Source organism: Trichomycterus rosablanca, chromosome 15, assembly GCF_030014385.1.
Source record: "Trichomycterus rosablanca isolate fTriRos1 chromosome 15, fTriRos1.hap1, whole genome shotgun sequence".
NCBI classification, from domain to species: Eukaryota; Metazoa; Chordata; class Actinopteri; order Siluriformes; family Trichomycteridae; genus Trichomycterus; species Trichomycterus rosablanca.
In genome coordinates, this window is record NC_086002.1 from 27,547,619 (window position 1) to 27,561,324 (window position 13,706).

At 36.5% G+C, this 13,706-nt stretch overlaps 2 protein-coding genes and 1 non-coding gene across 3 annotated transcripts in view; 1 reads left to right on the forward strand and 2 right to left on the reverse strand.

The window, feature by feature from the left end:
• Positions 1–373: 373 nt before the first annotated feature.
• LOC134328451 (NACHT, LRR and PYD domains-containing protein 12-like) lies at positions 374–8,213 on the forward strand. Its single transcript, XM_063009546.1, has 6 exons — positions 374–486; positions 2,640–2,756; positions 2,958–3,015; positions 3,460–3,602; positions 3,893–4,066; positions 7,123–8,213. The coding sequence occupies exons 1-6, from the start codon at positions 374–376 to the stop codon at positions 7,247–7,249; spliced, it is 732 nt and encodes a 243-aa protein (XP_062865616.1). The 3' UTR covers positions 7,250–8,213.
• On the reverse strand, positions 5,281–5,354 carry trnat-agu (transfer RNA threonine (anticodon AGU)). The gene has a single exon. It is a non-coding gene; the product is annotated as a tRNA-Thr (tRNA).
• The window catches only part of LOC134328452 (NACHT, LRR and PYD domains-containing protein 12-like), a 37,586-nt gene continuing 31,169 nt past the window's right edge, over positions 7,290–13,706 (reverse strand). The window contains exons 14-18 of the mRNA XM_063009547.1: positions 11,012–11,036; positions 10,649–10,822; positions 8,898–9,080; positions 8,281–8,487; positions 7,290–7,479 (exon numbers count right to left, since the gene is read on the reverse strand). Of these exons, the coding sequence (XP_062865617.1) occupies positions 7,290–7,479; positions 8,281–8,487; positions 8,898–9,080; positions 10,649–10,822; positions 11,012–11,036 (779 nt within the window). The remainder of the gene's footprint in view (positions 7,480–8,280; positions 8,488–8,897; positions 9,081–10,648; positions 10,823–11,011; positions 11,037–13,706) is intronic.

Sequence of the window (13,706 nt, forward strand, 5' to 3'; positions counted from 1 at the left end):
ATTAAGAATGAACTCAGGATTAGGATGCGCCAAAACCTCCTGAACTCACTGTCACTTCTGGCCATTGAATCAGATTTGGTCAGACAGCTTAATTTTGATGAATTAGTGGATGACTTTGCAAGAAAGAAGAGTAGAAAGAAACTTACATAAAATAGATTCTTGTGTTAGGGTTAGTTATTGACAGGTTGTTTAATGTATTAATTTATTTATGTTTTTGGGGGTTTGGGGGCTGGGCAACTCTTTGCCCAGGGACCCAGACTATCCTTAATCCGTCCTTGGTCTTCGGAGGTGTTTTTGTAAAAACTAAAACTTTCAGGCGCCCACATGCTTTTTATATAGTTTATTTATGTTTATTTATTTTTACCCCAGTGTGATGGAGGGTGCAAGACCAGATTTACCTGAACCCAGCTGTGTCTCCATGAAGAGCGACCAGTCAATACATCCTCCACTTTACTTTAAAGATGGAGGATGTTCTACTGATCTGAGGTCAGTATAATATCATGGTGTGTTAGTGTCTTAGACCACTGCACCACCTAAGCACCAGCTCTGAACACTTTCAGAATGAGCAGCTAGTTAAGCTAGCTGTTTGTTACTTTGTCATGTTTTTTGTGGTGTGCCCTTCTGCTCTTTGTGCTTTTTTGACACAGTGATACTACTAACTGTTAAACTGCTAATTGTTTATTACATTTTATTACCCATAAATTTGCATCCTTGTTAAATTAAAACTTTTATGGGATGAACTTGTCATGGTTACTGTGTAATAAGTGGTGTGTACTAAAAACTACAAATACCAAAACAGGTTTTCATGAACAAGCTGAAACCGAAAGCTCTTTTTTTTTAAGTTTTGGTTTTTAAAAATTCAAAATCCTTTAGATTTAATGTTTTTTTTTTTTTTTTTTTTAGTTTAAATCTGCCATAAAGCTTCTAGCTTTAGTAAGGTTGGAAGAATCACATTTTAGATCCTAAAATTAATTAGTTATTTTATGTTTGGTTTTACCTGTACCCCAGTGGGATGGAGGGTACGAGACCAGATTCACCTGAACCCAGCTGTGTCTCCATGAAGAGCGATTCAACCACTGGGGCGCGGACCGGTACCATTTTGTGGGTTATTTATTACCATGCCGCACAGAAAGAATTAATAATTACAGATCGCTACATTAGCAATAAAAAAACTACTTTTTCACGGGTGATATTGTTTCTAATTACCCCTGAGCTCATTTAGATAGATAGATAGATAGATAGATAGATAGATAGATAGATAGATAGATAGAGAGATAGATAGATAGATAGATAGATAGATAGATAGATAGATAGATAGATACTTTATTAATCCTGAATGAAATTAATAAAGTAATTTCTTTATTTGTGAGTAGTACAGTTATTCTACTTTAAACATCCCCCCCCCCCCCCCCCCCCCCCGCTCCCTCCCGCCGGTCCTTTAAAAGTGAAAATTACTGAAATTATGAAGATCTCCAACTTTTAATAATTAATTATTAGTAAATATTAACTGGTCACTGTGCTGGCTGAGCTGAGTGGCCACATGAACAACGATTGGCCTGTTGTTCATATAAGGGCGGGATGAAGCCGGATAGGGTCTCTCTCATAACTGATGCAATTACGCCCTCTGGTGGCTGATTGATGGTGCCTGCACAGAGATGGGAAAAGAGTTCATCAAGGCTGAGTTGCACTGCACTCATCAAAGTGTAGGTGATAAGATGCATACGGCATGCTGCCCACATGTCGGAGGTGGCGTGGGTTAGCTTTGTTCTTCTTAATCAGAGCGGAGATTGGCATTGGTGGAGAGGAAGCATGATGCAATCGGATAATTGGATGCACTAAAAGGGAGAAAATGTATAAACAAAATACAAGAAAAAGTAACTGGTTACTGGACCATCCAAATCACTTTAGGGACTGTTCTACTGATCTGAGGTAGTAATTCTGGGGATTAAAGGACAGTCTAAACTGTGTAGGACTGATAAGACCTCTTTGGTACAAGACTAGATTAAGACAAATTCAAGATTATGTCTTAATGCGAGTGTGATATTAATGTTAATATTTATATTAACAATTGTAATATAAATATTAATTAATTATTTAGGAATGTTAAATCATATTAGTCGTGGTTGTGTTATTAGCATACTGGTGTTAAAAATGTACTGTCAAGCGTCGCTAAGTTTGCAGACATTTAAAACATTTAAAAAGACATTCATTTTTTTAATAGAAGATGTGACTTTAGATAAACTAACCTAGCAGCTAGTTAAGCTAGCTGTTTGTTACTTTGTCATGTTCTTGGTGGTGCCCCCTTCTGCTCTTTGTGCTTTTTTAACACAGTGATACTACTAACTGTTAAACTGTTTTTATTACCCCTGAATTAGCATATGTGTTAAATTAAAACTTTTATGGGATGCAGTTGCCATGGTTACTGTGTAATGAGTGGTGAGTACTAAAACTACAAATAACAAAACAGGTTTTCATGAACAAGCTGAAATCAATTTTATTATTTTTTTAAATCCTTTAGATTTCATTTTTTTTTGTTTAAATCTGCCATAAAGCTTCTAGCTTTAATAAGGTTGGAATGATTACATTTTAGATCTTAACATTTATTAGTTATTTTATGTTTTGGTTTACATGTACCCCAGTGTGATGGAGGGTATGAGACCAGACTCACCTGAACCCAGCTGTGTCTCCATGAAGAGCAACCAGTCAATGTATTATCCACTTTGCTTTAAAGATGTAGGATGTTCTACTGATCTGGGGTCAGTATAATCTCATGTTTCTCATGATTAAAACCATTAAAATGGTCAATTTATTTAGAATAATATACAAATTAGCTAGAACAAGTTTCAATAACTGGATGTTGGAACATGCTAGTCTTTAGTGCTGCTCTGTACATTGGTGTTGTATAATACTGAAGACTGAAAAGCTGCACAACTGATTATTTGTCTTTTTATTTACAGATCACAAAAGAAGAAATTAAATGTTACTTACAGAGATCAGTTGGAATCCATATTTAAGGTTTGTATGTATGTGTGTCTAATAATAATAATGCTAATGTAGTTTGCCGTTGGTTAAATGAAAACTGTGAGGGATTGTTTGTTAATTTTATGTTGATTCTAGATGTTGTTCTGCTTCCTACAGATGTGAATGTTCTTTATTTTTGGGTTACTGGGACTCATTAGGGGCATTAAACATACAACTTTTCACATTTTCATTGTTGCGACTGGTTAGGCAGAGGTTAAATCTAAGTTTTAAACATATGCACATTTTAATGCACAATTACTGTCACAATTAATTTACTTAACTTAAAATCCAGAAGAAAATGAAACAATGTAGCAGACACAAATTATTACACTTTGCTTCAATTTTAGCTTACAGGCTGAACAATACAAATTTTCAATATAATAACTACATCATTAGTTATATGGTCACAGCACTCTGTTCTTTTAAATTCCTCAACAGGAACTGGAGCTCAAAGTCATCAGCATGTTAAACTCCTCCAGTCTGAAACATCTGAACCTGAGTTACAATGAACTGAAGGATTCAGGAGTGAAGCTGCTCTCTGCTGGACTGGAGAATCCACACTGTAAACTGGAGATACTGGTGTAAGATCGTCACTAAAGCAAAGTTTTACTCACATTTATACATTTACACTAATCACTTCATCTTTGGAAGCAATCAGTGTAAACAAATAAATCATTTTAGGGTGACACACACACACGTTTATACACACAATGTTAAAATGATTACTGATTCTGAAGCATCAGTTCAACCACTTTTACTTTCATCCACACTGCAGTCTTGGTAATATGATCAGATCTGCTACTTGGATTCTACCTACTGCTGCAGGGTGACGTCTTTCATTTCTCTGATTGATCTGATTATTTCTCTCCAGGTTGGTTGATTGTAATCTAACAGAGAAAAGTTGTCAAGTTCTGTCCTCAGTTCTCAGTTTAAACTCCTCCAGTCTGAAACATCTGAACCTGAGTAACAATGAACTGAAGGATTCAGGAGTGAAGCTGCTCTCTGCTGGACTGGAGAATCCACACTGTAAACTGGAGATACTAAAGTAAGTTAAAATAATTATACAATATGTAGTGGGATTTTTCTGTCTACAGATCAGGGGAAGAATATGAACAATATCTCAGAGCTTTCAGAGTTACCAGGATGTCTACAGTGATCATTATGAAATATGCAGCCTGAACAACACAAAGTCAAACTTTTTATTTTTATTTATCATTAAAAATGTGTGAAGTTCAGATATTTACTGGACTGGACAGTGTTCATAGTTTACCTTCCTAAATCCCTGAGATCAGGAAATGTTTAACACGTTTTAATGATCAGTACTGAGCTGCTGGTTTGATGATTAAACTCTGTACATGTGGATTTATGTGTAACATTATTTATTAAACAGATTTCACCTCGTGTCCCAATATAATGATCAGACTTTAGGGATCATTTTCTATAACCTAACGCTGACTGAAGCTTTGAGATTCCTTCTCTACCTTCTTATTAGATGATCAGAATTAGTTTTAATAGTATCACTGATCATGTCACAAACTTCCCAGTCTTACATTTCTCCTGTCCTATCAGACATTAACATCACATCAGTATATATTCAAAAACATTAATAAACATGAATAAAGCTGATAAGATAAAACATTCTGTGTAGTGTCACATTAGTATATATTTAAAAACATTAATAAACATGAATAAAGCTGATAAGATAAAACATTCTGTGTAGTGTCACATTAGTATATATTTAAAAACATTAATAAACATGAATAAAGATGATAAGATAAAACATTCTGTGTAGTGTCACATTAGTATATATTTAAAAACATTAATAAACATGAATAAAGCTGATAAGATAAAACATTCTGTGTAGTGTCACATTAGTATATATTTAAAAACATTAATAAACATGAATAAAGCTGATAAGATACAACATTCTGTGTAGTGTCACATTAGTATATATTTAAAAACATTAATAAACATGAATAAAGCTGATAAGATAAAACATTCTGTGTAGTGTCACATTAGTATATATTTAAAAACATTAATAAACATGAATAAAGCTGATAAGATAAAACATTCTGTGTAGTGTCACATTAGTATATATTTAAAAACATTAATAAACATGAATAAAGCTGATAAGATTTACATTACATTTTCGGCATTTAGCAGACGCTTTTATCCAAAGCGACTTACATTACTGTGACAGTATACAGTCTGAGCAATTGAGGGTTAAGGGCCTTGCTCAAGGGCCCAACAGCAGCAACCTGGCAGTGGTGGGGCTTGAACCAGCAACCTTTGGATTACTAGTCCAATACCTTAACCACTAGGCTACAACTGCCCTAGAAGATAAAACATTCTGTGTAGTGTCACATTAGTATATATTTAAAAACATTAATAAACATGAATAAATCTGATAAGATAAAACATTCTGTGTAGTGTCACATTAGTATATATTTAAAAACATTAATAAACATGAATAAATCTGATAAGATAAAACATTCTGTGTAGTGTCACATTAGTATATATTTAAAAACATTAATAAACATGAATAAATCTGATAAGATAAAACATTCTGTGTAGTGTCACATTAGTATATATTTAAAAACATTAATAAACATGAATAAATCTGATAAGATAAAACATTCTGTGTAGTGTCACATTAGTATATATTTAAAAACATTAATAAACATGAATAAATCTGATAAGATAAAACATTCTGTGTAGTGTCACATTAGTATATATTTAAAAACATTAATAAACATTAATAAATCTGATAAGATAAAACATTCTGTGTAGTGTCACATTAGTATATATTTAAAAACATTAATAAACATGAATAAATCTGATAAGATAAAACATTCTGTGTAGTGTCACATTAGTATATATTTAAAAACATTAATAAACATGAATAAATCTGATAAGATAAAACATTCTGTGTAGTGTCACATTAGTATATATTTAAAAACATTAATAAACATGAATAAATCTGATAAGATAAAACATTCTGTGTAGTGTCACATTAGTATATATTTAAAAACATTAATAAACATGAATAAATCTGATAAGATAAAACATTCTGTGTAGTGTCACATTAGTATATATTTAAAAACATTAATAAACATGAATAAAGCTGATAAGATAAAACATTCTGTGTAGTGTCACATTAGTATATATTTAAAACATTAATAAACATTAATAAATCTGATAAGATACAACATTCTGTGTAGTGTCACATTAGTATATATTTAAAACATTAATAAACATTAATAAATCTGATAAGATAAAACATTCTGTGTGTTGTACATTAGTTGGAATTGGTTTGTATGTTTGCCTCTGTAGATTAATGGTGGTATGACGTTTTCTAGCCTCCAGCTGCCTGGAGTCGATGTTTTTAAGTTCCTGTCCTCCTGTCCATTCCTGAATTACTGATTACACCATGTGGGTTACACCTAAAAATATTCCTTGTATTTACTGTCTGAAGTGGGTGAGGGACCTACATCTTTATCTGTGTTTTGGGCTTTTTTTATTTTTTGCTTGTTTTTGTGATGATGAGGAGCTTCCAGATTCAGGAGTCTGCTGATCATCAGACTGTTTTTGGCCTCGTCCAGGATGTGTAGATCCTTCTGGTGTATCATATCTGTTAGATCAAAGAAAGAAAGAAAATGTTTTATTATTGTACATTAGAATTTACTTTAATCTGTAACCCTGCAGATGAGCAGTGACATGACAGAATTGAGCAGATCAGTATGTGCTTTATTTCCATCATCATGAAGCAGTACGCTCATTAACTTAGTCGATCATACTAATAGTAATTATCACCAAGCATTGGAGAGCTTAAACAGTGAGCGCTTTATTAGTTGCCTCATGTTGCCCTGAAATCTCACATATCAGAGGTCTAAAAGTCCAAACAATTAAATCCCAAATTACTGGAGCATCAATCACCAAACATAAAATAAACAACAGTGAAAATAAAACATGAACAACTGCATCAGTAAAGAGGAACAGTGCATGCAAGTAACAATGATGGACATTAGTTGGTCTAAAAAAATAAAATACCTGGACACAATTTTTTTTACCAGCCCTCCTACATTTCTTTGATTTCTCTAGTGCCTTCAATACCATCCAGCCCTGCCTACTGAGTGAGAAGCTGGTGAAGATGCACCTGCACCCTGATACCACATCCTGGATCACAGACTACCTCACAGGCCGGCCACAATATGACAGATGTTTCTGAGCCTGTGATCTGCAACACTGGTGCACTCCAAGGAACTGTACTACCACCATTCCTCTTCATGGTATACACCTCTGATACTAACTCTGCTTCCTGCCACCTCCAGAAGTTCTCCAATGACTCCTCCATTGTTGGATGTATCACCAGGGACAACGAGGAGGAGTACAGAGGACTGATCGAGAGCTTCACTACAAGGTGCAGTGAAAATCACCTGAAGCTTAATATCAGCAAGACTAAAGAGATTGTGGTAGATTACCAGAAGAACAGAAACACCCCTGTCCCTGTTTTCATACAGGGAAAGGAGGTGGAGAGGGTGGACTCCTACAGGTACCCTGGGGTACATATAAACAATGAACTGGACTGGACACATAACACTGATGCCATCTATAGGAAAGGACTTTCTGAGGAGGCTGAGGTCTTTCATTGTGTGCAACAGACTTCTGAAGGCTTTTTATTAGTCTGTGGTTGCCAGCGCCCTCTTTTTTTGCGGTGGTGTGCTCCGGTGGTGGCATCAAGGCTGGAGATACCAACAAACTAAATAAGCTGGTGAGGAAAGCCAGTTCTGTTGTGGGTCTACAGCTGGACAGTCTGGAGGTAGTATATGAGAGGAGAACAAAGGACAAAATCAGGGCCATCCTGAATAATCCTTCTCACCCTCTCAATGAGGAACTATGGCAGCTGGGCAGTTCTTTTAGTCATAGACTAATCCCACCGAAGAGCAAGACGGAGCGCTTCAGATGTTCTTTTGTGCCAACTGCCATCTCCTCCATCCATTTCCCAGCACTGGACTCTACATCTCTAACTATACACATATGTATATATTTACATATAGAATATATAGTGTTTGTATTATATTGTTGTCATTACTATACTGTTGTATAATAATAATTGCATCTCATAGCTAATATTTTTTTATAATTTCCTTATTTTTATTTTATTTACTCTATTTACTGTAGTTACACTTGAATTTCCCCCATGGGGATCAATAAAGGATTCTTATCTTACCTTAATTATGCAGTTTTATATTTACTTACGTTTTGTTGAATTGTCTCGGTTCAGTGTACAGTTTGTTTTTACTGTCTGAAGTGGATGAGAAACTCTCCCCCTGATCTGTGTTTTGAGTTTCTTTATATTTTGCTGGTTTTTGTGATGAAGAGAAGCTGCCAGGTTCAGGAGTCTGCTGATCTTCAGGCTTATTTTGGCCTTGTCCAGGATGTGTAGATCCAACTGGTTTATCAAATCTGTTAGATCAAAAAAAGAAAGAACATGTTTTATTATTGTACAGTAAAATTTACCACTATCATTGTATAATTGCTACTATAATTTACTAATTTACTACATTTACTGCTATCTAGTTTTATTGTGAATGAATTAATCTGATTAGTAACTTTATAATAATTGTTGTATAAGATAAATAATAAGTGTTGTCTAGAGTTTATATACTTCTACTTTCTAATTGTTTACATTTCTGTCATAGTTCAGATTTATTTCATATTCATTAGAACGTCCAATCAGAGTCCAGCACTGTTTCCTCCTTCATCATCAGAATCAGATTTACATTCATATGTAGTTTAAATCTAATAATTCTGCAACAGTTAAATCATCAGATTTTAGAGATGACAGTAAAGTGATGAAAACAAAAATCTCTCACCTCAGTTTAATTTCATTTGTCCAGTTTAACCATCCAGCCTTACATACGGTACAGATCTTCTGCACTCCTGATTGTCCAGGATGGTTCCCTCTGAGATCCAGCTCCTTCATGTATGAACGGTTTGATCTCAGAGCTTCAGCCAGAGCAGCAAAGCCTTTCTCTCCTACACCACAATCTGATAATCTGCAGAAAGAACACAAGAAACATTCTCTATCAAACCTCAGTGTCAGAAAATGTTGGTACAAGGTATAAACTCTGATAAAAACAGCAAGGAGTGATTTAGAATTATTGCTCTGCCTTATAATTTATGTATTTAAGTTTATATAAATGTAATTTATTTATATATTTTTTTATAAGAAACATAAAATTGACATAAATCCTTGTCTTTATGAACATTGATTTTTGATTCAGGGTCAGAGTAATAGTGAAACAGGAAAAGACCTTCCACAAACTGTTGTCACAAAGGAAAAAGCATTTAACTGTTTTATTTTTATAAAACCCCAAATCAGAAAAAGTTGGGACAGGATGGAAAATGTAAATAATAAAAACACAGAGTTTCTTACACTGACTTTGACTTTTATTTGATGTCAGACAGAATGAACCTGAGATATTTCATCTTTTATCTGCATTTATTAATAAACATCCATTCCTGGAATGCTGATTCATCTGACCAGAATACAGGTTTCCACTGTGTGATGGTCCATCCTAGATGCCTCCAAGCCCAAAGAAGTGGACGCCGCTTCTGGACATGGTTAACATAAGGCTTCTTTTTTTGTGGTAAGTTAGTTATCACCCCTTTTCATTTTGTTGTTTCCTATGGGTGATGATGGGTGATCTGGGGTTTTTATATCCGCACCACAACGAAATGGTTCCACAGTCACAAAATAAATCACAACTATTTTCAAACCTAATGTGTTTTTCCTCCATCAGATTCCACTGGTGGGTCACAGTGGCAGTAAGCTGAGAAGGTCAGTCTAAACATCTATATTCTTGGCCACAGAATATATCACTGCTCCTACAGGTGGATCTTCAGATGTTCCAAAAGCACCTTTAAGATGTAAGACCTTCAGTGTTTCCTGGATCTACACCATGATCTCCATCCAGTGAGTTGTGCCTGAAGCTCCACTAGGCAGGACTATTGATTAGTGGGTATCTGTATGTGACTGGTTCCTCTTTATTCAAAGTGATGGCTCTACTCAGACGTTCTCCAATGACTCCTCCATTGTTGGATGTATCACCAAGGACAACGAGGAGGAGTACAGAGGACTGATCGAGAGCTTCACTACAAGGTGCAGTGAAAATCATCTGAAGCTCAACATCAGCAAGACTAAAGAGATTGTGGTAGATTACCAGAGGAATAGAAACACCCCTGCCCGTGTTCTCATACAGGGAAAGGAGGTGGAGAGGGTGGACTCCTACAGGGAGTCCTACAGAGCTCTTTTGACCCACCACAAAACTACAAAGACTCCATAATTGCTCCTGATGTCCTGATGCTGCCTTGTTGTGAACAAGAACCTAATGTACTTTAACTCATTTACTAGGAGCAGGTTCTTTTCCGTCACCTGAAGGAAACCTTAACTTAGAGGTGCTGTTACTTTACTGCATAGGCAAAGATTTGTCAATGCCGAGTTTTGAACTGAGGAGTTCAGACTTGGTGACCAGACACTCACCTGTGAACAGTAACACTGTGTCCTGTGGTTTACTCAACACCATGAGATGTTGTGGATTACAGTGTAGATTATATACATTACCTTAGAACCTCCAGTTTACACTCTTTCTTCTTCAGTCCTTCACAGAGCTTCTTTACTCCAGAGTTCTGTAGGTTGTTGTTGCTCAGGTCCAGCTCTCTCAGACCGGAGGATCCTGATCTCAGAACTTCAGATAGAGCTGAACAGCTCTCCATCGTTAGATCATCGTCATTAATCCTAAACACAACAGAAACCCCCGAATTTATTTGTCATCATCAGGTTCTACATGGAGTACCAGCCTGTAATGATGGCGCTGGATAAAAGAAGCACTTGAAGAATAATGAAGTGTGACGTTCGTGTGAGAGCACAGAAATTATCAGTGCTAATAAACTACAAACACGAGCAGCTGAAGAGTGAAATACTGACTGGAGTTTCTGCAGTTTGCAGTGAGAGTCCTGCAGAAACACTGAGAGAAGCTTCACTCTGGAATCTCCTGATATCCCCCCTGGGTTCCTCTCCAGCTTCATCTGGGTCAGTATTAAGGGGTTCTGACCCAGAGTGGAATAAAGAGAGGTGTAGACTTCTTCTGCTCTTGGAGACTTTAATAACCTGCAGAGAGAAAGAAAAAAAACAAAAAACTTTGTAATAACATGTTTTATTAACGGTCAGCTACTTGTACTACTTATGGTATATACAGTATATACAATGGGGCCAAAAAGTATTTAGTCAGCCACTGACTGTGCAAGTTCTCCTAATTAGAAAGATGAGAGAGGTCTGTAATTTTCATCATAGGTACACTTCAACTATGAGAGACAAAATGAGAAAAAAAAATCCAGGAAATCACATTGTAGGATTTTTAAAGAATTTATTTGTAAATTATGGTGGAAAATAAGTATTTGGTCACCCACAAACAAGCAAGATTTCTGGCTCTCACAGACCTGTAACTTCTTCTTTAAGAAGCTCTTCTGTCCTCCACTCGTTACCTGTATTAATGGCACCTGTTTGACCTCGTTATCTGTATAAAAGACACCTGTCCACAGCCTCAAACAGTCAGACTCCAAACTCAACCATGGCCAAGACCAAAGAGCTGTCGAAGGACACCAGGAAGAAAATTGTAGACCTGCACCAGGCTGGGAAGAGTGAATCTACAATAGGCAGCAGGTTGGTGTGAATAAATCAACTGTTGGAGCAATTGTAAGAAAATGGAAGACATACAAGACCATTGATAATCTCCCTCGATCTGGGGCCCCACGCAAGATCTCATCCCGTGGGGTCAAAATGATCATGAGAACGGTGAGCAAAAATCCCAGAACTACACAGAGGGACCTGATGAATGACCTGCAGAGAGCTGGGACCAAAGTAACAAAGGCTAGCATCAGTAACACACTACACCGAGAGGGACTCAAATCCTGCAGTGCCAGGCGTGTCCCCCTGCTTAAGCCAGTACATGTCCAGGCCCGTCTGAAGTTTGCCAGAGAGCATATGGATGATCCAGAAGAGGATTGGGAGAATATCATGTGGTCAGATGAAACCAAAATGGAACTTTTTGGTAAAAACTCAACTCGTCGTGTTTGGAGGAAGCAGAATGCTGAGTTGCATCCCAAGAACACCATACCTACTGTGAAGCATGGGGGTGGAAACATCATGCTTTGGGGCTGTTTTTCTGCAAAGGGGACAGGACGACTGATCCGCGTTAAGGGAAGAATGAACGGGGCCATGTATCGTGAGATTTTAAGCCAAAACCTCCTTCCATCAGTGAGAGCATTGAAGATGGAACGTGGCTGGGTCTTCCAGCATGACAATAATCCCAAACACACCGCTCGAGCAACGAAAGAGTGGCTCCGTAAAAAGCATTTCAAGGTCCTGGAGTGGCCTAGCCAGTCTCCAGACCTCAACCCCATAGAAAATTTGTGGAGGGAGTTGAAAGTCCGTGTTGCCCAGCGACAGCCCCAAAACATCACTGCTCTAGAGGAGATCTGCATGGAGGAATGGGCCAAAATACCAGCTACAGTGTGTGCAAACCTGGTGAAGACTTACAGGAAACGTTTGACCTCTGTCATTGCCAACAAAGGTTATGTTACAAAGTATTGAGTTGAACTTTTGTTATTGACCAAATACTTATTTTCCACCATAATTTACAAATAAATTCTTTAAAAATCCTTGAAGTGTACCTATGATGAAAATTACAGACCTCTCTCATCTTTCTAAGTAGGAGAACTTGCACAATCAGTGGCTGACTAAATACTTTTTGGCCCCACTGTATATGATACACTCCGAGTTTGATGAACGTTCTCATGTAAAAATATACAAACTAAAGGTATAAAAATGAGGTTCCATCAAAGCAACACAAATTTAGAACACAGTTAATACAAGTGGTTCATTCATTCATTCTTAGTAACCACTTCATCCTGACTGAGGTTGTGGTGGGAGTGAAGCCTGTGGGTCACAGTCCATTAGAGGGCATTAACAATTTAGAGCAGCCAATCCACCTACTTGCATTTTATGGTAAGTTTGGCTAAATGAAGTAACCAGAGGGGTTGCTGACAAGTCTAAACCTAGATATGCTAATACACTAATGTGATTAATCTCACTGTTAGTAATGATTTAAGGTGGTACAGATGTAAGAAAAAGTTTGTAAATCCTTTGGAATCACATGGAGCAGCATTATCATCAAATGTTGTTTTATCCTTCATTTACAATAATAACTGATTTTATTTGTGTAGCATGATTTGTTTATGCTAGAAATTCCTAAATGATGTAAAGTTTCTCCTCACTGTTGTACGAGCCCAGCAGCAGAACATTGTTCTGAGTGTTAAATAAAGAGATACAAAGAGGTGAGGAGAACACTGAGGTGCTAATATTTATTATCAGTTCAGGTGGAGTCGGTTTGTTTAAAGTAATCAATTCATGCTACAGGGTTCACAAACTTTCCCTCACACATAATATATAAGTGGATGCTTCAGATAAAGGAGTAGAAATAAAAAAAAAGTCATTTATTTTCTCTCACCTCAGTGTCTTCAGTTTACAGTCATCGAGCAGTTTTACTCCTGAATCTCCAGGATGGTTCCCTCTGAGATCCAGCTCCATCAGCTCTGATGATGGGTTTGATCTCAGAGCTACA